General features: G+C 41.9%; 1 protein-coding gene across 4 annotated transcripts in view; it reads right to left on the bottom strand.

The window, feature by feature from the left end:
- LOC109032768 (uncharacterized) overlaps positions 1-22,957 on the bottom strand; it is a 54,801-nt gene that overhangs the window by 30,467 nt on the left and 1,377 nt on the right. For 3 of the 4 annotated variants that reach the window (XM_072303640.1, XM_072303641.1, XM_072303643.1), the window contains exons 1-4: positions 14,280-14,760; positions 4,820-4,970; positions 3,034-3,658; positions 455-836 (exon numbers count right to left, since the gene is read on the bottom strand). In XM_072303640.1, coding sequence (XP_072159741.1) covers positions 455-836; positions 3,034-3,658; positions 4,820-4,970; positions 14,280-14,643 — 1,522 coding nt within the window. In that variant the 5' untranslated portion in view covers positions 14,644-14,760. Of the gene's footprint in view, positions 1-454; positions 837-3,033; positions 3,659-4,819; positions 4,971-14,279; positions 14,761-22,957 lie in introns of those variants that run through there. The other variant, XM_072303642.1, reaches the window with a different exon arrangement.

Genomic DNA, 22,957 nt, shown 5'->3' with positions numbered 1-22,957 from the left:
ACTCAAGTCGTCTAGCCAAATTTGAACCCGCGACTTCTTGATCATGGGATAAATCGACTGCGTAAATCCGCAATCACATATCTCATTTGCAGTGTCTGAAAATCTCTGCCTCTATGCTATTCTTTTAGAGGAGAAACAATTGACATCATTCCTTCACGTTTTTGCAAAAATTCCTTTGCACAGAGAAGAAAAATCACGGAAGTTTTAAAGAATTGCCCGGAGTAGTTTTTTGTTGAAAAAATAAAGTATGGCAGGAAGTCTGCGACGTTGCAAACGGAGTTATGTGATTGTCGACTTACACCGTCGAAATGCTTAACTACTACGACTAGAAGAACTGACAAGACTAACCGGTTAAAAAATTATTCTAGATTTTAACACAACAAAGTGACTGATGTGGATCAATAATTTTGAAAACTCAAAGAAAGGAGGAAGTGAAGGTTTAATTCCAACTAACCTGTTGATATCCTCGTTTTGCGCAAACTGGTCACACAATCACTGGCTATTGGACTCGTGACTTCTTCCTCTTCTTCTGGAATGGTATAAACTTCGCCCGGACTGTGATCGTAGACTGGTTCTAAAATTGATGGTTTCGACTCTTTGACCGTGTATGACTGCGATGTTGGTACCGACCCACTTGAATCTTTAAGAGAACTGTCTGACGAGTAGTTTTGGGACCGGTTTTCCAAATAAGAACTCACATCACTGTCAGGTTTGTACTGCTCGGATGATGTTGATGGTAGAGGTTTCATATCATACTCAGATTCATGGTCGTTGATTAAATCAAAATTTTTATCTGATTTTACGGTTGACTGAGAAGTTTTGGAAGAATCCCAGGACTGGAAGCAAACAACAACAGCATTAATCATTAGTTTATACCGTTTTTAACAAGTTTATTAAAAAATTTCCTGTAAAATTTATTGGAAAACATTAGGTATCGATATGAAAGTTCCTTCAAAGACGTTCAATCAAGTCTATACACGTAGTGTAGGTGATTTTTTCAAGCATTCAAAGCTCATAAAATGAAAGAACAAAGCTCACTAGTTAAAATGAAATAAAATTTAAAACTCACTTGTCAGCGAAAATTACGAAAACCGTCCGACGCGCGTTTCGACCCGTTGGATCATCATCAGGGCGCGTCTGGTATGTTCTTCAGATATGCGGCGGTTGCTGGGCCTTTCTTTGTTGTCCTTGTTGCCAGATGTTCCAAACAACTTAAATAATGTGTTGGGTGGTGGCGATGATGAGTGATGATGATCCATCGGGTCGAAACGCGTGTCGGACGGTTTTCGTAATTTTTGCTGACTAGTGAGTTTTAAATTTTATTTCATTTTGACTGTTGACCTAGTCTGGTACTTTTTAAATTTTTAAAAAGCTCACTAGCTTCAAAGTGGAAATTCCGATTCTCACACCTTCATGTCGAAGATATTTATATACATTCAATATTGCAGCCTGTATAAGCCGTCCACAAATTACAGCCAACTTCACGATAGTTTAAAGTTTTCAGTTAGGAATACAAGTTAAAAAAGGGAGTTTAAGATTTTACTTTGATAGTTTCAGGGTTCAACCCAGGCGAAGACATGGAAATGCTTGCTATCAGCGTGTAAATCATATCAACCACTCTTCATTTGTATTACTGAGCATTTGAGTGTTCCCCATCTAAAACTTATTACGTAAACTTTCTAGAGATTTCTTGTGAGAAAATTTGGTCTCCAGTCTCCAAAAGTTTGGATTTTTTTTTCAGTATATGGCATATGTAAAAGAAAAAATCTCTTGGACATTTCTCAAAATGTATGGTTCATCAGTTCATTACTGAGAAGTCATTTCCCGTTGTTTTCATAGAATTACAACGTTTCTGATAATTAGTTAATATTTAATTTTTATAATACAGAATTAATCCCTACAGGATGATAGCAAAGCAGGTTTCCAATGTGATACAAAAAGAGAAGAATTTGAAAAATGCGTCAGAGTCGCAAACAAGTAGTAATTAAAAATGATCAACCTAACTGTTAAAAGCTTCATTTTTGACCTCGATAAATTGCAAGACTGAAAATCGTAGTTTGTCAAACAAAATTTACAGGAATGGAACTGGAACCATGAAAAACTGGAAATATTTTTCGAGTAAGTACCAAGTTTTTTTAGAACAGAAACATCTTCAAATGAGACTAAGGCCCTAAAAAATAAAATAAAGACATAAAATAAAAAACCTGGGATGCTTTACGGTGATTTCAACCGCATTTTCAACTGGCAAAAAAAGAAAGAAAATTGAAAATAAACACAACCTGAGCCTCACCGCTGTTGTTGTGAGACTTAAGTCTCTTAGAGAGAAAAGAACGAGACCTGGGAGTCAATGTTTTTGTTAATTAAGCTCCGGGATGAGTTTTACACGATAAGACCAAAGACTCACTTTTCCTAAGAAACGTCAGTCTACTCCATCAAGAGGGATACCCTTCAATTTTATTCTTCCTGAAGGCAACAAGCTCAAGTCTAAAATTGATGTCAGCTCATTCTAACATCAATTTTAAAAATGTAATCGTCCAACGGCAGAAAATTATAGTACCGAATATCTTAAAATTGAGCTCTACTGAAAGAAATGTTTTACGAACATTTTGGCACAAAAACATGGAAAAATACAAACCAAAGTTATGAAGCGTATGAAGTTGGCAGTTCAGCACACATGGTTTTCAGATATTTATATTTAAACAGTTGATTTGTCATGAATCAAACTTGTTGGATTAAAATGCAGTTCCATGCCCTCTATTGACACAAAAATGAACTACATTGCTTACAACATATTCATTGGGAATAAGAATTTCGATGTTGTGATCCAACTTGAGAGAAATCGTTCTGTTTGTTTGGAAAAAATTTGTCTTCGTGGAATGACATCCATTTATCTGCGGAAGGTCACCACTGGAGAAATTCACAATAGTGAAGATAGGAGAATAGATAAATTCATTGTTTACAGTGCTTTAGTCACTGTAAAATTAAGAATAGTACTGAAAAGTTACTGTAAACTGCTAAATAAGAAATAATTACCATATTGCTCAACCGAGATGAATTAGAGAGGTCTGACGTAAGCTGAGTTTTTAAGGCTGAGGAAGGCTGCGAGTAGAATCCTGACGAAGATAAGGGTGTGAGTTTCATTGACGAATCGTCCTGATATGAAGAGACCCGTGGCGGTTGCTCCGAAAAAGAGTCCGGCTGCTGACTCCACGACGGCTGCGACACCTGCTGCGATGGCTGCGACGAATACGTCGAGGTGAAAGTTTTCGAAGGGTATTGCTGACTGGAAGTCTGGGCACTGTTGCTATCTTGGAGCTGCTCGCTGTACATCTTGGATTGTTGCGTTTGGTTACTTAAGGTAGGCCTATCGAACGGCTTGTCACTCCAGTCTTTGTTGAGGAGCGAAGGCTGAGGCTGCGGTTGGAGAGGCTGGCTGTGGTGCAGTGTCGTTTGCGGATGATGCATCTGCGGCTGCTGCGGCTTTTGACTGTTGAAGTGGTGCGGATCGGCGAGGTTTTGCTGGTAGTCTCTGGATCGACGGAGCTCATCGTTTGAATCTTGATAGAGAGGCGCTTGTTGGTGAACACGTTGCGGCTCGTGTTGGTATTGCTGCTGCAGAGGTTCCGGCCGTACGGAGGGCATGCCTGGAGTGAACATCCTGCAATCAAATTTTCATACTTATCAAGCTCTGAGCAATTTTTAGAGAATTTCAGGTTCCTTATCCTAGGTTCTAATTGGAAATTAACGTTATTGTTCGGAAGATAACGGAATTATTTCTCATTGTCTCCATAGATGGGTCCAAGCAAACGGGACATACAGACCTACAGAGGGTTTCGAAAAAAAGACCCATTTTAAACAGTTTAGAACTGCTAGCACATCGATGGCTCAAGTGCAGAACCTCGTATCTTCATTGCAGTGTTTCAAAATCTCTACTCCTATTTTATTTTTTCGAAGAGAGACAAGCCAACTTTATAGCTTGAAATTCATGGAAGAAAAATCGAGGAAATGTTCAAGAAATTACATCTACTCATTTTCTAAAGAAATAGTAAAATATGACCAGAAGTCAAAAACGGATATACTCTCTTTCATACTGTAGCCATCAATACACGATCGACTCAGGCAAGGAGGCCCTTTGGATAAAAATTAAAAAATGCAAGTTTATCCCCTTTCATAGAACGCTGCTTAATTTCTCTTTGCTTTAGACTTGACTTTGCAACCATGAGATACAAGATTTTAGTAATATTGCAAGTCAATGGACTGAACAAGTTAGTGAGTAAATTATAAACACTTTAAAAATTATAAAATATACTAAGAAAAAATATGAAATATTCAAGGAGAATTGGTCACTAAACCATGAAAAATTTTGACGCGAAAAGCGGGCTCGTCCAGGATTTTGGCTCAAAAAATACGCCATAAATCACCACGTAATCTACTCACCTAGTACTTTCAGACTATAAAAAACACAAGATTTAATGACCCATTGATACAAATCTTTTCTGATAAATAGAAAGAAACCAAGCCATATCAGCTACTGCCAAATTTAAGTGAACAATTTAATTGTTAATAAGAGAACGTTTGTGCAGATTCCTTTGAAAATTTTACGGAATTTACTTCGTACTAAGTATGCAGGCAATTCATTGAAATTTGAACGATAATCTGCACAACCGTTTTCATGTAAAACATTAATTGCCCGACTTTTGGCAATAGCTGATGTGCCTCAGTTCTTTTCTGCTTAACACGGTCCAATTCCACTCAAATTTGGAGTCAAATTTTGCAGAATTACCCATTATTTAGAGCGGGAAGAGAGAGAAAAACTGACCTCGGGTTGGAGCTCATCATGGGTGGTTGAGAGGGCATCATTGATGGCGGGGGTGGATTTCCACCCTCTACTTCTTTCGCTTTGGCCATAACATTCTGAATAAGTGCTCTCTCTTCTTCGCTTAGGTGGCTAAGATCTGGTTCGTCCGGGGCTGAAAGGAAACAAGTTGGTCAGTCACTTGCGGGGAAAATATATCACAAAATACCATCAATATACGTTAATAATCCGAGCTAAAGTGTACAAAATTGTTCGAATTATTTACGTCCTACCTTAGAAAGTGGTAGCGAAAATAAAATCAAGTAAATAGACGAAAATCTCAATGCGAAAATCTTACAGCTTTTAAATACAGCACTTCTAATACGTAAATACCTTAGGGTGATTCAGAAAACAATTTTTGGTCTCGGATTTTGGCTCCCAGTAGCAATTCTGGAGCATAAAAAACAATTGGACTGCATTTTGCAATTTGGAACTATAAATTCTGGCTCTTCTGGAAAAACACTTATGTGCATCGGGAAACTAATGGCAAATGCGTTGATTTAAAATCGGGCTGGAATTTATAGTTCCAAATTGCAAAATGTAGTCCAATTAGAGGATAAAAAACAATTCTGGAGACAAAAATAAAGCTGAGAAATATTTACGGTCGATCCGTGGATTTTTGGAGAGTGCGTGCCTCCCTTTCTAAGACGAAAATCGGGATTTTTCGTGATTTCACGTTCGGAAAATTTTGGCACACTTTAAATGGTTGGAACACCGCCGGCTCTTGGCGGGTTACAATTTTTCATGAAAAATAAAATCTCGAAATTTTATGTGAAATATTTCATGAAATTTCAGAAAAATATGAAAAATTAATTTTCGGAATTAAATGCAAAATTAAATGAGAGGCTTTAGTTTTTTGGTTTTTTTTTTTTTTTTTGAAAAAAAAAAGTGTGTTGCACACCCAGCCTCTGAGAATATGTTTCATATTTTTCACAACTTCGTGAAGTTTCATGAAATAATTCACGGACATTTTCAATCATCATCATCATTAATATAAACTTCGAAGGATTCTGCCTTTTTCTATTTCACTCGAGGGGAAGTGTCCCCTCCCGGACTCTCTTCCCCACCCGGTGACTGACGCTGCGCTGCTGTGCTGAACGGTTCAGCCTGAACCTTTCCCCTACGTCTGACCGTTCCCCACTCCTCTGTCAATCGAACCATATGCCACCGCTTACGTATTGTCGCATGTCGCTCGCCCACCCAGGTGCCTAGCGGCCAGCGGTCAGTTGATGATAAATCTCGCTCATGCTCCTATGCAGCTACGCATTGATTACGCCAGATAATTACTTTCTAATAATTAGAATTTCTTCGATAATAGTTTTCTTTATTTATTCGACTGTATTTTTTTCTCTGTTCAACTGTGATTTCCTTGGTTCTCTACTGTGTTTTTCCTAAATCTCTGAGTCAGAAATCTGAAGCACTTCGGTATGCACCGAGTACTTCAGATGTGTGACCTGAAATCTTCGGTATATACCGAACTACTTCAATTGTCTGACCCGAACTTCGGCAGATGGACCTTAACTTTTCGGATGCGTGATCCGAAAACTTCAGAGATCCATATGATCTCAGCTTCGGGTTCCATGCACAAATTTTTTTCTCCGTGTTTCCTTTTAGGGGACGCAACTAAAATTTCAGTACATTTTTTTCAGAAAAGTAAAGAAAAAAAAAAAAGTGGCTAACGATGGTTCCTCACCTTCACGTAGTGTTGGCTGTTTTTACTAAGTGGGAACCGTCCATTTTAAGATATAGCCTATTTCTTGCCCTGCCATTATTATTCTACAAGTTAATTGTGGAGTGAGAATTTCATAATGTTTTCTATGAAATCTTTAAAATAAAGTGATAAAAAATTTGCAACTACTACAAAATCGGCTCGCGAAGCGAGCCGAATGTCACTCGCATAGCGAGTGACCGGGGGTCCAGGGGGCGTAGCCCCCGGCTAGGCGTGACGGGCGCGCAAAGCGCGCCCAGAACGGCTAGTATTTCATATTTTTCATTTCACCGTGCAACCCTGACTCTCGGTAGAGAATCTGAAGAGACAGAATAGAACCAAAATAGAGCTGCGCAAAATTTGGGCACAATCGGATTATTTTTACGGTTTATTTTTTTAAATATTTGAATCGAGAAGCTCAAATACCGCAATCTAGATACACGGGGTTGGAAACATGTTAGTCGATGGTGTGAATTTTCAAATATTCGAATTTCTCGCTCGAATTGCGACAAAAATGACACAAAGTTCCGGACCTTCTCGCGAAATTCCGCACTTTTTTTAGTACTTTCGGACCGCCCTTAAAAAATCAGCACTATATCCGGACTTTCCGGAAGTTCCGGACTTGCAGACACCATGACAACGGTCGAAAATGATCGGTCGTTTAGTTCATTCGAATCGATGCCAGCTGAACGGGTGTAAGTCTAAAACATATCGACGTTGGCGATCAACTCGTTTGCGGTGTCTTAAAATCTCCGCCTCTGTAATTTTTTTAAAGGAGAACAAATTGACATCATTCCTTGAAGTTTTTGCAGAATTTTCTTCGAGCACAGAAGAAAAATCACGGCAGTTTCAAAGAATTTTCGTTTAAAAAATAAAGTATGACAGGAAGTCTGCGACGCGACGTCGCAATCCGAGATAAGTGATTGCCGACTTACACCGTCGATAGTGCCCTGCGTGATCAACGAAAGCCAGGGCTCATGAGTTTTTAAACTTGCGCCCTTTCAGCAAGCATCGATTCATTTGTGTATTCATTACTAGCTTCATCTTCTGCCCCTGCGACAAAATACACCCCAGCCCAGAGGAACACGTTTTTCACCAAACCGACCCTTCGAATATTCCCCTGGTGATCAGGCGGTGAGCACGCCTGACTCTAGGCCAAAGAGTTCGGGTTCGAATCCCGGTCGTGACGGCAAATTTTCTGGGAACCTAGAAGGCCCAGAAAAACTCGCCTCCGGCCACTACTCAAAACAAATCGAGTAAAAATAGGCTCGGGCAGTGGCCTGGAAGCGACCAAAATGAGACCGTACATCAGATACAGGGTTATTCAAAAGTCACGCACCACTGGGCATGAGGGGGTTGGCCATTTGAAATTTTTGAGTTGCCCCCCGCACCCCTCCCTCTCCCCGAGGGAATCAAAAACTGGAAAGTGCCTAAAAAATTTTCCGCACAATACGAGGAAAAACGTCTTAAACCACAAGTCAATATCATAATTAGGACTAAAGTTATGGCCAGTGGTGCGTGACTTTTGAATGACCCTGTATACGAATCCGTTTCAGAGCCGTCGAGTGCTTGCTGAAACAATTCTACTCGATCTGAATCCTCGGAAATTTGAAAGCCTGAAGCATACGAGTAGATACGGAAAACATTTTCTTCGATACTCCGTAACCGGAAAATTCTCCTAATGAACCAGAGAAAATTGAAGGGCTGAAATTTCCTAATCAGGGTGTCTAGTTTTTTTTGCATTTTGGGAAATCCTGATGAAATCCTGATTTTTGACTGCTGGATTCTGATGTCATAATTTTCCAAATCCTGATATAATCTTGATTTTTTGCGAAGAAAAATCAAAATTTCTGCATGAGCGTATTCGAAAGCATAAAAAAATCCGATCGGACAGCCGACTTTTCTCAAATCCTGATTTCACGACTGATTTTTCCTCAGATCCTGATAAAATCGGGAATAAATCCTGATTGACCTCAAATCCTGATAGAATTGGGGAAATAGGGAAAATCCTGATGCTAGACACCCTGCTACTTCTGGATAACAACCTCGCATTATCCGAGGAAAACCTGAGAACCTGCAACTCCTGCTAGGAAACCTGGAAACGTCTCTGGCTGACTTTTTGGAGGAGCGAATTAGTTAGGAAAACTGTTTTTTTGGTTTCTTTGGAAAACTGGTCAACGTAATACATTGAAAACCTCCTTAATTTTTCTTCCCTGGGAGCAGAATATTCTTCATTATTTACAAGCCATGGAAATGGCGTGTTCCTCGGTAAAAAAAAATATTCGGAGCGGCAATTTTGAAACATCACAATGGAGATACGTGGGTTACGCACTTAGGCCATCGATTTTTGAGGAAAGTTATTGTACTTCTCCTTGTAATTTTCAGGTACTTTACTCGGGATACTTTACAGGGATGCTTTATGTCGGGCAAATAGTGCAAATATCAATGGCTACAGGGTTGCCACAGAATTTAGAAAGTAGAATGTCCTGACATTTCCCTAATTTCCCTGACACATTTTGGCGAAATTCCCTGACAGTTGAAGATGTGACGGATGGTCAAGAGGGCATGATTGAAAATAGTTTTAGGCAAAATTTGATGTTCGAAACCTCAAACCCATTCTAGAAAGCAAATAAAGGTGATTTAACAAATGTTCCCTGCCACTTTCGTCATTTTCCCGGTTTTCCCTGACTGTGACAACCCTGTCCATGTTCTCTTTGTAAAGCTGGTCGACTTGATGTCTTGAAAACCTCTTTCATTTTTTTTTCTCTCTATCAGCAGTATGTTCCGTAGAAATTTCAAGCTACTAAGTTGACTTGTTCCTTTTCGAAAAAATAAAATAGGATCAGAGATTTTGAAGCACTATAATGAATACACGCGGTTTTCCACTTTGGGATCATTGCCGTGCTAAGGAAGAACGCCGTATGAACATTGGAGGGTTGCCGAATTTCTCCATATAAAACAAGTATTTTATAGGAAAGTTATTCATATTTCATCTTGACATTTTCAGATGTTTTAGATCAAATTGCGAACAAAATTTTCTGAACATTTTGTGAAAAAATGTTGGCAATGTTCTCAGCAAATTCGATTTTAATAAAGTAAATCTTGCAACGTCTAAAGGCTCATACGGCGTTTTTCCTTAGCGTGGCAGATCACTGATCGATGAAACCGAGGTGGATGAAACCATGAAATGCACCCGTGGCGAAGCGTACTTTGCGATACATCGATTGATCTGCCATTTCAACCTATGGAAAAGAATCGATATACAGGGTGTTTGCAGCGAACCCCTATACAATCGATTCTTTACCATAGCTTTAAATGGAGGAATATGAAAGTCGATAATCGATCATTTACGCCTCGCCACTGGAATGCACAACCGCGCCCGGCGAATAACATCATACGCGGTGTTTTTTAATGAGCGATATCTCTGTTAAGGTGATTCGATGGACGCCATATTTTGTGTCAGAACGGCATGCGATATATCGCATCCATTGGTTCCATTTTTTCAGCTACTCGTCATTTTTCTCCAATTTTGAGATCGCAATTCTGTTGTCAGGAGACTTAAGCACTTACTTACCAATTTTAACAAAGAAATTCAACGTAATAAAGGCGTGGTTTTTTTAGAGAGAAAATATAGCATTCGAGTGCAGTTTCGATATCAGTATCAAATGTGATGTTTTCTCTCTGAAAAAACCACGCCTTTATTACGTTGAATTTCTTTGTTAAAATTGGTGAGTAAGTGCTTAAGTCTCCTGACAACAGAATTGCGATCTCAAAATTGGAGAAAAATGACGAGTAGCCGAAAAAATGGAACCAATTGATGAGATATATCGCATGCCGTTCTGACACAAAGTATGGCGTCCATCGAATCACCTTAATATTGGACGCGAAAACTGGGCATTAGGACTGATCTTTTATTATTTTCCTAAAATAAAAGCTTAAAGCATGAAAACACGATTCTTTGACCGGCGCAACTGACCCATTTCCTGTTTTACTGATCTGTAGACTACCATGCTAAGGAAAAACGCCGTATGAGCCTTCCGACGTTGCCAAGTTTCCTCCGATAAAAACCGGATTTACTGGGAAAATTCTGAAAATTATTTTCCGAAACTTTCAGACAATTTTGTACGCGATTTAATCTAAACTATCTGAAAATTTCGAGGAAAAATATGCATGAATGTTGTCAAAAATACATGTTTTATCGATGGAAATTTGGCAACGCTCGAATGTTCATACGGCGTTCTTCCTTAGCACGGCAGTAGACACCCTGAAAAAATAGTAGAACACGCACGAGAGGCATGAACCCTCCGTATTTTGGCGGTTGGAATGGAGCCAATATCGACGGGGAAACTTAGACGTTCCGTCAGGACTTTAGAAAAGAAGAAGAAAAACAGAAAACACTGGCGGAGGGGGCGAGGGGTGTTGTTGGTATTAGGCTTCTCGAGTGGTCTGGCACTTGAATGGATGGACGTCAAAACCGAACAAGTCCATTATCCGATGAACCCTGGAGTACAGGGTGTCTAAAGGTGTGTACTATCCCCCAAGGTATGATTTATTTTAAAGATTGTTTTAAAAGTTTTTAAATTTTCGTAAATTTTTAAATTTTACATTCTCAACAACTTGTGTAGTGATTTAAATTCCTGGAACATTTTCTCATGATTTATTTCCTCTTTCGAATTGCCCCCCCCCCCCATGCACTCACCCCCGCCAAAGTGTTCCTGATCAAGACCAGGCCCACCCCAAATTTGTGGGAAAATTATCGTTTTATGGACCAAGAGATCAAAATTCTTCAAGAGTGGCAGCCCATGCGCAAAAATGGCAGCAAATGTCTACATCTTCAGTTAAAGGAGGATTTCAGGGGCTCTTGAATATTGCAGAGTAAAAAACCTAGGTTTTCCTTCGCTAGAACCCCCTGACATCCCCCTTCAAATCAATATTTAGAGAAAAGGAATTGTTCTCCTTGACTATCCATTTGTCCATCGATTTCCATACTCAGCAACGAGGAGCAAAGTCTTATTTCGACCCCATAAAACACGATCTTATATTTAGAGGGTGCATTCACTGGCGATTCTTGCAAGCAACGCTGTTTTTTCTCCATTTAAATGTATGTTAAATAATCGATTCCAGGTGAGGCACCGTGCCTCACTTAGATTCGATAAATTCAATGGATTTAAATGGAGTGCAACAGTGTACTTGTATTAGTGATCTATAAATCTCAGGCCTTCTGGTTACTGACTGAAAGTTTCATTTATTTTTCGCCAGAGTGCATACAAAAATCGACCGAATTTTAGACACAAATCGCACGACCATATTCTTATGGACAATTGAGTGACTAGAGTCGATTCTAGAACCTTGAAATTCTGTTGCTGATTATGGGAATCTTTAGACAAAGAGAAGGAAGTGGATATGAGGGATCCTGTGGGTAAAAGTGAGTGGTTGCAATGGACGAAGGAAGTAAGTAACAGAACTAACGGCAGCCCATACGAAAGATCCTATAGTTAGTCCACCATTTAACCTAGCTAGCCTATACCAACCCCCCAATGGATCACTAGACAAGGTACGAATTGAAGCATTCTGATACATGTTTTTTAACCAAAATTTCACGTAAAACACAATGCGCACAACAAAAATTACCACAATAAGCTCCTTACGAAGATATTTAATGATTCTTGATGCGTAAATTCAAACCACCCGCTCAGGAAAACTCAATGCTCTACGTAATTCACATCGCGCGCTAAACGTTATCATGACAGTCTCTGCGATATAACAATCTGGAAACCTCAATCTTGACGCTAAAACTCAGCTATAGCAAATTGCTAATAGTTTGAAAAACACATGGTGGGAAATGAACATTGTTCGATTGAGAAGCTTGCTGAAACCGTTGTAGTGGGCGAGTTGACTCACGTAGAGCTTTGAGTTTCTTGTGAGCGGGCAGTTCAAATTCCTCGCAACCAATGTGAAATATAAACGTTAATATCTTCGTTAAGAATTGTTTTCAGTAATTTTCGTTGTGTGAATCGTGTTCTACGTGAAATTCTGGTTAAGAAACATGTATCAGATTGCTTATATTCGTACCTTGTCTAATGGTCCATTCAGCCAATACGATCGCTCCATTTCCCCGTTGTATTCCTTATCAATTTCAATGATCGACCCGCGGTAGGGAAACATAACGACTTGTCCGAAACGGACGCCTTAGTGATATTTATTCTCGTATTCGGGAAACATTCAACGGACCAGGAGCGCCATTAGAAAATCTAGAAGGGATGTTCCTTGCCGAAGGGATTCTCCTCCTATTTCTTGTCCCTTCAAGCCCACAGCGAGAGAATATAGGGCAGTTGAAAAGAGGGTTAAAAAAATACAAGAATGTGTCAAAGAGGAAATTTCTTTCCTGGCATGAGGCCCGCGCTAGTGTCAGGAAGCCTTGCGGGGGTGAAATCGGACAGAAAAAACCCGGAATTTCAAGGGTTCTTAAATACTACTGTTTGTGTTTGGGATAAATTTCACCGAACAAACGTCGGACGCCTTTAGAAACGGGTGGTATTTTACAGAGATCGACCCTTCTCTTTCCTTTTTTACTCGAGCGAAAGAATATGGGGCAGTTAAGAAAAGACATTAACCAAACTACGGTTAACGGTTAACAGGCGGTTTCCTAAAGGGTAGAGCCAACGCGAGTGTGTGCAAGTCTTCAAAAGGTGGAATTGGATCAAGGAGAGCGAGTGTTTGGGACTTCCTATTACCCCTATTCGTGTTTGTGATAAAGTTAACGTAGCGAACGTTAGGCGACATTTACGATTCGGACAGGGTGGTTAACCGCGGTTCTGTTATCAAGCAGAGCGATCCTTAGAATATAGGGCAGTTGAAAAAGATCACTGGAATAATAGTTACGGGGGTGATTTCTTTTCAAAGAGTCCGCACAGGGGTATGAGAAAGTTTGCAGGGTGAAATCGAACCCAAAGAAGCTGAGATACTAATTGGTAGCCTTGAGATTTTGATTTTTATAGACCAGGCGGTTGACGTCGTTCAAGACAAGGGTGGTTTCTTTAAGATATGAGTCAGCAGGGTATGATTTAAGATTTTTGGGCCCATGGGCCAGTGTGCGATGCGGACCCCCCTTCAGTGCACCTCTTCGGGGGAGGGATTTAATTGTGAGTTTTCCTTGGGGCTCTAATAAGCCTTCCTGGATAAACTTAGAAATTTGAACCCATCGTGGACGCAATTTTGAGACACATTGTGAGAGAAGATAGGGAAACAATCATACCTTGGACTTAACTATTAGCCTATGAGATACAGGGAAAATGCTACGGCCGAAAACTGATTGTAAAGTTTAGATGGGGGGGGGGGGAGGGAAAAATTTCTTGGTACGGGCCCCTGTCGTGCCTCCATGGTGAACCCGGCCCTGTCAGTCAGCATGATCCTTAAAAATGAAAGAATGTAGGGCAGTGGGAAAAGGCATTGAAAAGGAGCGTTACGAGGCCCAGTGAATGTATTCGGGAGGGTGACTTAGATGTAGATTTAGATTAGGATTTAGGTTTAGGATTTAGATTTTTAGGGAGCAAAGGCGTCGTTGAAAACAAATGAAGGGAGGTTTCCCTCGGATATCAGTCAGCATGATCCTTGGAATCGAAAGAATATAGGGCAGTGGGAAAAGACAATATAAAGGAGCGTTAGTGGGCCCAGTGAATGCTTCCTGGGAGCGGGCGGGAATCTGAGAGTGGTCACCTGGGGTTCCGAATCTGCTCGTCGGCGGGGGCCCCATGCCCATGGGCATGCCCGGCGGTTGGGGTCGGAGGGGCCGCTGCTGCTGGAAGGACCCGAAGCTGGCGCCGCTGGACATCCGCTGGGGGGCGGGCATGAGCGGGGCCCCGTAGCGGAACTGAGCGGGCGGCCCCGGAGCGTGGCCAGGGCCGTGGTCCCCGAAAGGGGCCCCGAAGGGCGGGCCGGGGCGCACGGGCGCTGGCGGGCCCTGGTGCGGCGGGCGGTAGGGCCCCATCGGGGAAGGCCCCAGCCCGCTCTGCTGCTGCTGCTGCTGTTGCTCCTCATCGCCGATCAGAGTGTTGAGCACCTTGCTGGCGAAGCTGAACATGACACACACTCGCGAGGGGACCTCGACGGATTACATTTGGGATTGTGGCGGATTCGGAGGTTGGGACGTCGGAGGTCGGGGCGCGGGGTGGCGCGGGAAGAGGCTCGGCGAGGACTGAGCGCCGCTCGGAGGGCGAGGGCCGCTCGGAGGGCGAGGGGCGAGGGCCGCTCGGAGGGCGAGGGCCGAGGGCTCGGCGAATCGATAGCGGCCCCGCGCCCGCGCCGCGCCATGTCACGCCCTCCACTACGCGCCCCGAGGCGCGCACCTTCGCCTCTGCGCCGACGCCCCAGCGCCAACCCGCAGAGCGCCCACCCAGAGCCCACTTCATTCATCCCCAAGAACCCCCGCTCCCGCCCTCCTCCGACGTCCCCGAGGAGTCCGGCCGCGCTCACACTCACGGCCCCGCCGCGCGCCACGCGTCCAGAATGCTTCTTTTCTTTTTTAATTACTTTCTCGCTCCTCTTGCGGTTTGCGCGTAAAGGAAGAAAAAGCACAACACCCCCCCCCCCCTCCCCCAAGTTGTAATTTCAGCGTTTCTATGCGTTTTAAGATGGCTGGAGAGAAAAAAAAAGACAAAAAAGAAAAAGGGGAAAAAGGAGGGAAAAAGGGGGGAAAAAGGGGGGGAAAGGGGAAAAAAGAAAAAGAAAAAAAGAAAAAAAGAAAGAAAAAAAGAAAGACGAAAAGGAGAAGAAAAGAGAAAAAAGAAAGAAAAAAGAAAAAAGGGGGGAAAAAAAAGAAAAAACGGAAAAAGGGGGATGAAAGAAACAAAAGGAAACAAGGAAAAAAGGAAAAAAGAAAAAAAAGAGAAAAAGAGAAAAAGACATGCTTGGAAAATGTGTGTCCGTCGGTCCGGTGTCCCTTATTACTGTGTGCAGCCATGTCTCAAAATCTATATGTTCATTTCATTCGAAATCTGCACGGAGGACCATATTTATGATTATCTGGTGCACGTTAAGTGATTTTGGAATACGCGAACATTTGCAGGGGGCAGGGGGGCGGCTAGGGCCACAACAAGATTTTGACCGATTACCAAGATTCACACCGTGAACCGGTTCAGTATGACTGTAAATTTCTGAAAAACGCTTTCGAGTCTTTGAAAACCGGCATCAAGAGGCACCAGTATCGTTCCTTAAAGTTCCTGTGAGATCATTGGACTAGACTCAAAATCGGAGGAATAGGGGCTATCTAAAAAGGGGATGTCACTGGAAAGTCACTTTTTTTGTTAACTTAAAACACTCCTCACGGGGTAATCGTGCGCTTATCAGATATGGCCTCATCCCCCGCAGACCCCGCTAACTGACCAGCCTCGGGCAAACATCATTCTGAAGCCATCAAACTTAGGTGCCCGCGCCCGCGGAAATCGAACTCGTGCCCGCGCCCGCGGAAGTCGAACTCGTGGCCGCGCCCGCGGAAGTCGAACTCGTGGCCGCGCCCGCGGAAATCGAACTCGTGGCCGCGCCCGCGGAAATTTAACTCGTGGCCGCGCCCGCGGAAGTCGAACTCGTGGCCGCGCCCGCGGAAGTCGAACTCGTGGCCGCGCCCGCGGAAATCGAACTCGTGGCCGCGCCCGCGGAAATTTAACTCGTGGCCGCGCCCGCGGAAGTCGAACTCGTGGCCGCGCCCGCGGAAATCGAACTCGTGGCCGCGCCCGCGGAAATCGAACTCGTGGCCTCCTGATTACAGAGCCAGCGCTACAAGCGCGACACCATACTGCCATGCTAAGGAAGAACGCCGTATGCGCCTTCACACTAAAAAAAAATTCTCGGCATTTTTACCAAGGTCCGTTGGTACCTTTACCATCTCACTTTTATTTACCAATTATTGGTACTTTTACCAAGAAAGACTGGTAAGCTTACCTAAAAACCGGCATTTTTACTGTTTTTTCCAGGTAAGAACACCACTTTTATCGGTGATCGATTCCCGATAACTTTGCCATTTTATCTGGGTAATTCTACCACAGTCGATAAAAAATATTGGCGTTTTTACCAAGGTCCAGTAAAATTACCGAGGAAGTTTAATAATTTTACCGAGATCTCGGTAAAATTACCAATTCCATAAATGATAATTTTACCAAGAAAAAACTGGGATCAAATAGAACCCTGAATTCTTGGTAATTTTACCCTTTTCTTAGTAAATACACAGAGATGTTTTTTTCAGTGCAGACGCTGCCAAATTTCCTTCGATAAAACCCAACCTCACTGAGAAAATTGTGAACCCTTGTTTCTAAACTTTTCATACCATTTTGTACGCAATTTAATCTAAAATATCTGTAAATTTCAAAGAAAAATGTGCATGAATGTTGTCAAAATTACATGTTTTATCAAGGGAAATTTGACAACTCTCGAATGTTCATACGGCGTTTTTCCTTAGCAGGGCAGCATAGGAGGCCTGTGTGCTCCATCGCCCCATCCGTGGACCGCGCCCTGGCGTGTTGAGAAAAAACACCGCAAGAGCAAATAGATATTGCCAAATTTTTTTCAATAAAAGATTTATTTTTGAGGGAATTAACAAGTATTTTTCTTTGAAGCTGCTAGTTTCTTTCGATTGACAAAAAATTCTTAGAAAAATAGGATGAAATACATTCCTATTTTTAAGAAAATCCTGTTGTATCTGAGTAAATTTAGCGACGTCTGAGGGCTAATACGGCGTTTTTAGCACGGTAGCATGAGTGGACGGTACACACTCCGGCAGTCGCAGTATAGGCAATTTGTATACATCGGACGTCTTGAGTAACGGAGTAGCGATTGAAGTATATCTACGATGCGCGGTGTTGAAACACTGACTAGAGACCTTTCGGGGAGAGGGACCCTGGCAGAGGAAGAACCGCCTGCATCATCTGCATCCTCTTTTAGGGTCACTTTAAATCAATTTTGATTGGATTTGGATGGATGTTTTGACGCGTCAACGGTTACTGACCCCCCCCCCCCCTCTCCATAAATCTACTTAGCCCCGCCCTAGAACTGTGAGAGATTTGACATTAGTAAACACGTGACATATATCTCATACTAAAATTTGTAATTCGATCAATTTTTCGGCGAACAGCTTACAATTGCTCTCCAGGCGACTTCTAATTTTTCGAAATTTTCCCGATCCTGGACCCCCCTTTGAAGCTGGGAAAATCCCCCGAACTCTCCTTCGAGACGGTCACTAGACAAGGTGCGAATTTCTGATTCAAGGTTCGAATCTCAACTATTTTTTCTCGCTACGCTTAAGTACCCTTCACAATAGCAATTTAAAGCTGGCAAAATGAGTAAAATCTTCAGCGTCTTAAAATCTTGACGGAACCATCAGTTATATTTGATTATTTCATGTTAAAAACAAATTTGTAAAGACTAAAGCAGTCTAGAAATAAGTATGTAGATTTGTTTAGTAGAGAATTCAAGTGTCCGAAATTCGATGAATTTCGTGTCTAAAGGAAACAACTGAGTAAACTGAACACGAAAATACCCTTGGTTCCTAAATTGAACACTTATTCGAGGAGATATGAACAAATTAGCTATTCTGCTAAAATTCATGCGTTTTAATGGGAAATGCCGCCTCATAACGTCACTAGGCGGCGCATATTCTCACTTTTAAATCAATTTTCATGCCATTTTCCATATTAAAAAAAAAAAAATTATGAAAAATACTTAAAAATCAGCTCTTTAATCAGTTGCCGATGAAGCAACAAAAAATTTGCGTGCGAATTCTCCATAGTTAATTTACAATTTAAAAAAAAAAAAAAGGAACTCCTTGTCAAAATTTTACGTAGAAGACGAATCGCGCAAATGGAAATAGGTAACTGACACGAATTCCGAAGCGAGATGATGACGTATTCATTTATCATTGGTTCCGGAAAAATTGAATACCTCGATCACGAGAAAAACAAAGAGTCTATTTGAATGAAATCGCGCATTCTTTTGGGAACACATTATTGGGGCTGCAGGATTCCGCAGAGCGTAATCCAATATTTACAATAGCTTTATGAGAGCGGGTCAACTCTCAGTTTTTTCGGCACAGCCATTGTAGATTCTTTTAAGATACGGCCTTTTTCGATCCCCTTCCTTGGCCGAGGAGCTTTATTTCGGATTATCCGCGAATTTTGACTATCCGCGAATTTTGACTATCCGCGAATTTTGACTATCCGCGAAGTTTGACTATCCGCGAAGTTTGACTATCCGCGAATTTTGATTATCCGCGAATTTTAACTATCCGCGAATTTTGACTATCCGCGAATTTAGACTATCCGCGAAATTTGACTATCCGCGAATTTTGACTATCCGCGAATTTTAACTATCCGCGAATTTTGACTATCCGCGAATTTTAACTATCCGCGAATTTTGACTATCCGCGAATTTTGACTATCCGCGAATTTTGACTATCCGCGAAGTTTGACTATCCACGAATTTTGACTATCCGCGAATTTTGACTATCCGCGGTGGCTCCAGTCAGTATGACCGTGGATAATCAAGACTCGGCTGCACACCGTCATACTTGAATTCGCACCTTGTCTAATGGTTCACTGACGGAGTCCCATGAATCTCCCTCGGTGAGATCTTAGTCAGTGGCGTCGCGTGAACAATCGATTATCGATATTCCCCATTTGAAGCTATGGTAAAGAATCGATTATTAAGGTGTCCGTTTCGAACACCCTGTTTATCGATTCTTTTCCATAGGTTTAAATGGCAGATCAATCGATATATCGCAGAGCACGCCACACAACTGATCTTAGTGCCCTCCTGCCCCGCCTCCACAACAAGTTCTTAGTTGCCCCCCCCCCCCCGCGCAGCGAGCTGATCAATGGATTGATAAACAAATCGATAGACAAAGAAGACAAGTTGAAAATAAAGCGATCCTATTGGTGAGAGCAGATGGTTGCAATGGTCAAAAAAGGTAAAATAATTGACTAGCTTCGGTAACCTGTGACCTGCGTGACACAGTGACCTGACCTCCAAACGCTGCGGCGCGGCGGGCGGGCAGAGAGCGCGAAACGCGCATTGGCGCCTACAAACCTAACAGGGATACTTCACGCGTTGCGCAATGCGTGAAGTATCCTTGTTAGGTTTGTAGGCGCCAGTGCGTCGCCGCTCCGCTTTGTGTTAGGCTCTAATATTTAATCTGGCGCAGTCAGCGTTATTCAACTCATGATTTTGAAATGTTTGCACATCCTGTAAGGATTATTCTCATTTTAATTGATGAAAAAAAATATGTATTAAAGGAAAATATAATATGTGTTTTGTAAATATTAAGGTGGTTCCGTATCAAACTTAATGATTTCCAAAGCACACGAATTTCTACACAATTTCTTGTAGCTTTTTAAAATCGATGACGAAAAAGCAACAGCCAGGCGATAAAGTGTAAAGCCCGGCGATAGAAACTATAGCCCGGCTGCATAATTTGTTATCGCTTCCTACAGCCCGGCCGTGTAATTTTCTCCGTATTCTACAGCCAGCTATATGATTTTCTGTAGCCTTCTTCAGCCAGCTATAAGAATTCCTATGGTATATTGAAACGCAGCTCTCATCGCCAATTTTTACCAGGGAATCTTGATCGGCTCATTCCCAAATTCCTTTCTCCGTTCCTTCTCTCATTCCGTTTGCTTCTTGCCGAACCCGTAATTCCTCGGTCCATTCCAGATTATAATCTTTGCAATCGGTGAAAATGTTATTATTATTCCAGTTTGTGACACTGTGGTGGCCTAAAATACGGTAACCAATCCAGGGTGTCTGCTAAAACAGGTTGTCTAATAATCAGTAATTACTTTTTACTAAGTACATTCCCAGTAACTTACTTTTCAGTGCTTACTTTTCCAGTACATACTTTTTCATACATTTTCAGTACATTCCCAAGAAATTCAGTACCTCCTCAATAGAAAAATTCAGTATTTTTTCAGTGCCTTCAATTGACGAAATTCAAAAAATTTGAATTCCTCGCTCAAATTGCGACAAAAATGACAAAAAAATTCCGAACCGTCTTGCAGAATTCCCGCACTTCTTCAGTACTTCCGGACCGCCCTTAAAAAATCCGTACTATTTCTGGACCGTCCGGAAATTCCGGACTTATAGACACCTTGCAATCAGAAATGGATTCAACTTGTAACTCTCAGTATAAAGAGTCTCTAGGTTGAACCGCGATTCGCCCTTGTTTCGTGGCCGCGCGCCGGTCCGCGCCGCAGTCAGCTCGGAGTGTGAACGGGGCTCAACCCGACAGGCGCTGCTGTGTCGTTCGCCGTTCCCGTTCCACCCCGACGTACCCTTTCCTTTCCCGAGTTGCAACTTTCGGTCTCGACCGTACACATCCGCGGTGCAACGTCCGTTTCAGTTAACGACCCCCTACCCCTTGACACCGCTGCAGGGACCGTCGACGATCCAACCCCCACCCAACACCCCCGACCGCGTTCTGAATTTCCACTCCTGCTGAGTACGGGATGCCCGCGACGCTGATTCGAGTATCGTATACGCTCTCTCGGCTAACCTACAATCCCGATCGAGGAACGGTTCACAGTGGCGTGGCGTGCTTTGCGATATATCGATTGATCTGCCGTTTCAACCTGCGGTAAAGGATCGATAAGCGGGGGCTCGCAACCAACACCTTAATAATCGATTCTTTACCATAGCTTCAAATGGGGAAATATCGATGATGGATCATTCACGCCCCGCCACTGGTTTAGAGTACCTATATTGAGAGAGTATGGCCACTGGAGTTACCACCTCTGATTGGCTCAGCCATCTTAGGCTGAATGGAACCCTTAGGACCCAAAAATGGCGGACGCCATAAAGTTAATGTAATGCAAAATGATTAAAAACGTAGTTGTGTTTGCTTATCGTAACGAGAACTTTACCCAAATGCACTATTGCGACTTTTTTACATATTTTTTAAGGCTAATCGTGTGCAATTTTTGAGAAAAATGATCTTAGATGTAGTAAGGTTGGCAGCAAGTGCGGTTGGTAATAACCGTCAAAAGTTGGCAATGACCCCCCCTCCCATCCTCAAAAACCAAAACAAAGCACCGCCATTTTTGGGTCCTAAGCCTCTCCATGGGACCCAGTGGCCATACTCTCTTAATATAGGTACTCTACACTGGTTCACCCATCCGAGAGTTAGACATGTAAGATTATATCGATGATCGAGAAACGAACCATTGGACAAGGTGCGAGTTCAGGCATTCTTATATCGACGGCTGGAGTGTAGTATCACGTACCTCCATTGAAGCGTTTCAAAATTTCGGCTCCTATTTTATTTTTTTGAAGAGTATAAAGTGTCAATTATAAAACTTGAAATTTTTATTGAAAATTACGCTGATAGGGGAGAAAATTCATGATAGTTTTCAAGAAATTAAAGTGATTCGTTTTCTGAGAAAGAAAAAAATTAACTGTAAGTCTGCAACTTTGCAAACGGAGATATGTCGCTCCGCACTTAAACCCTTGATTTGTATTAAAATTCCAAATTTTCACGTGAAGCACGTTTGCACAACGAAAATTACTGAAATCAACTCCCAACGAAGGTATTAACGCTTTCTTTCGCATTGCTTACGAAAAATTTTGATTACCCACACACATGAAAAACCATTGTCTAGTTAAATCAAATTGCGCGCTATAATGGGTTTCACAGACTTTATAATCAAGCAGTGTTCTTTCCTTCGCGGCTCTGTGTTGTTTAAAGTGTAAAGAGTAAATAGTGTATTTTCAGAAAATACACTAAAAACCAGGAACAGCGGGGCCGGAGCGCCAGAACTTAAACTGTTTTACTTTCATACAGCAAATTATGCCACGGTAACGTCTAATGTCCGATTTCACTTAAGTAGATTCTGTTTTTTTTTTGTTTTTTGACGCGCGAAGTATGAGTTTGACCATCGAAGAAAGTTAATAGGTATCTTCGTTGGAAGTTACTTTCAATAATTTCCGTCGTTTAAATCTCGTTCTACGAAAAATTGTATAAAGAAACATACATTCGAATGCTTAAATCCTCATCTTGTCGGGTGATACAACTGGTACATCCACGATTTCGCGATCAGCAACAGTATCAGGCGCTTACATACAACTATACCTGCTCGATGGATGTGCTAATTGCATAAACAAATTTCATGAAGGCGCTTTTAATTTTCTTAAATTCATGACAGCCGCGCGCGAAGCAAGTGTCCTTGTCTAGGAGTCTATTCTATTGAAAATAATAAATTCAAAATCAACGGACGGCCTGAATAATCGATTCAAAGATTTTGTGATAAAATGGGTCTTATTTGTGCAGTTTTTGGGGGGAACGAAGGGATTTTGTTCAAATGTGCCCGTATCAAAGCCATATGATGAGACAAATCTCAAATGACAGTTCTAACTTGAGT

This window comes from Bemisia tabaci, chromosome 8 (genome assembly GCF_918797505.1).
Source record: "Bemisia tabaci chromosome 8, PGI_BMITA_v3".
NCBI classification, from domain to species: domain Eukaryota; kingdom Metazoa; phylum Arthropoda; class Insecta; order Hemiptera; family Aleyrodidae; genus Bemisia; species Bemisia tabaci.
This window is presented reverse-complemented; position numbering and strand designations above follow the sequence as displayed.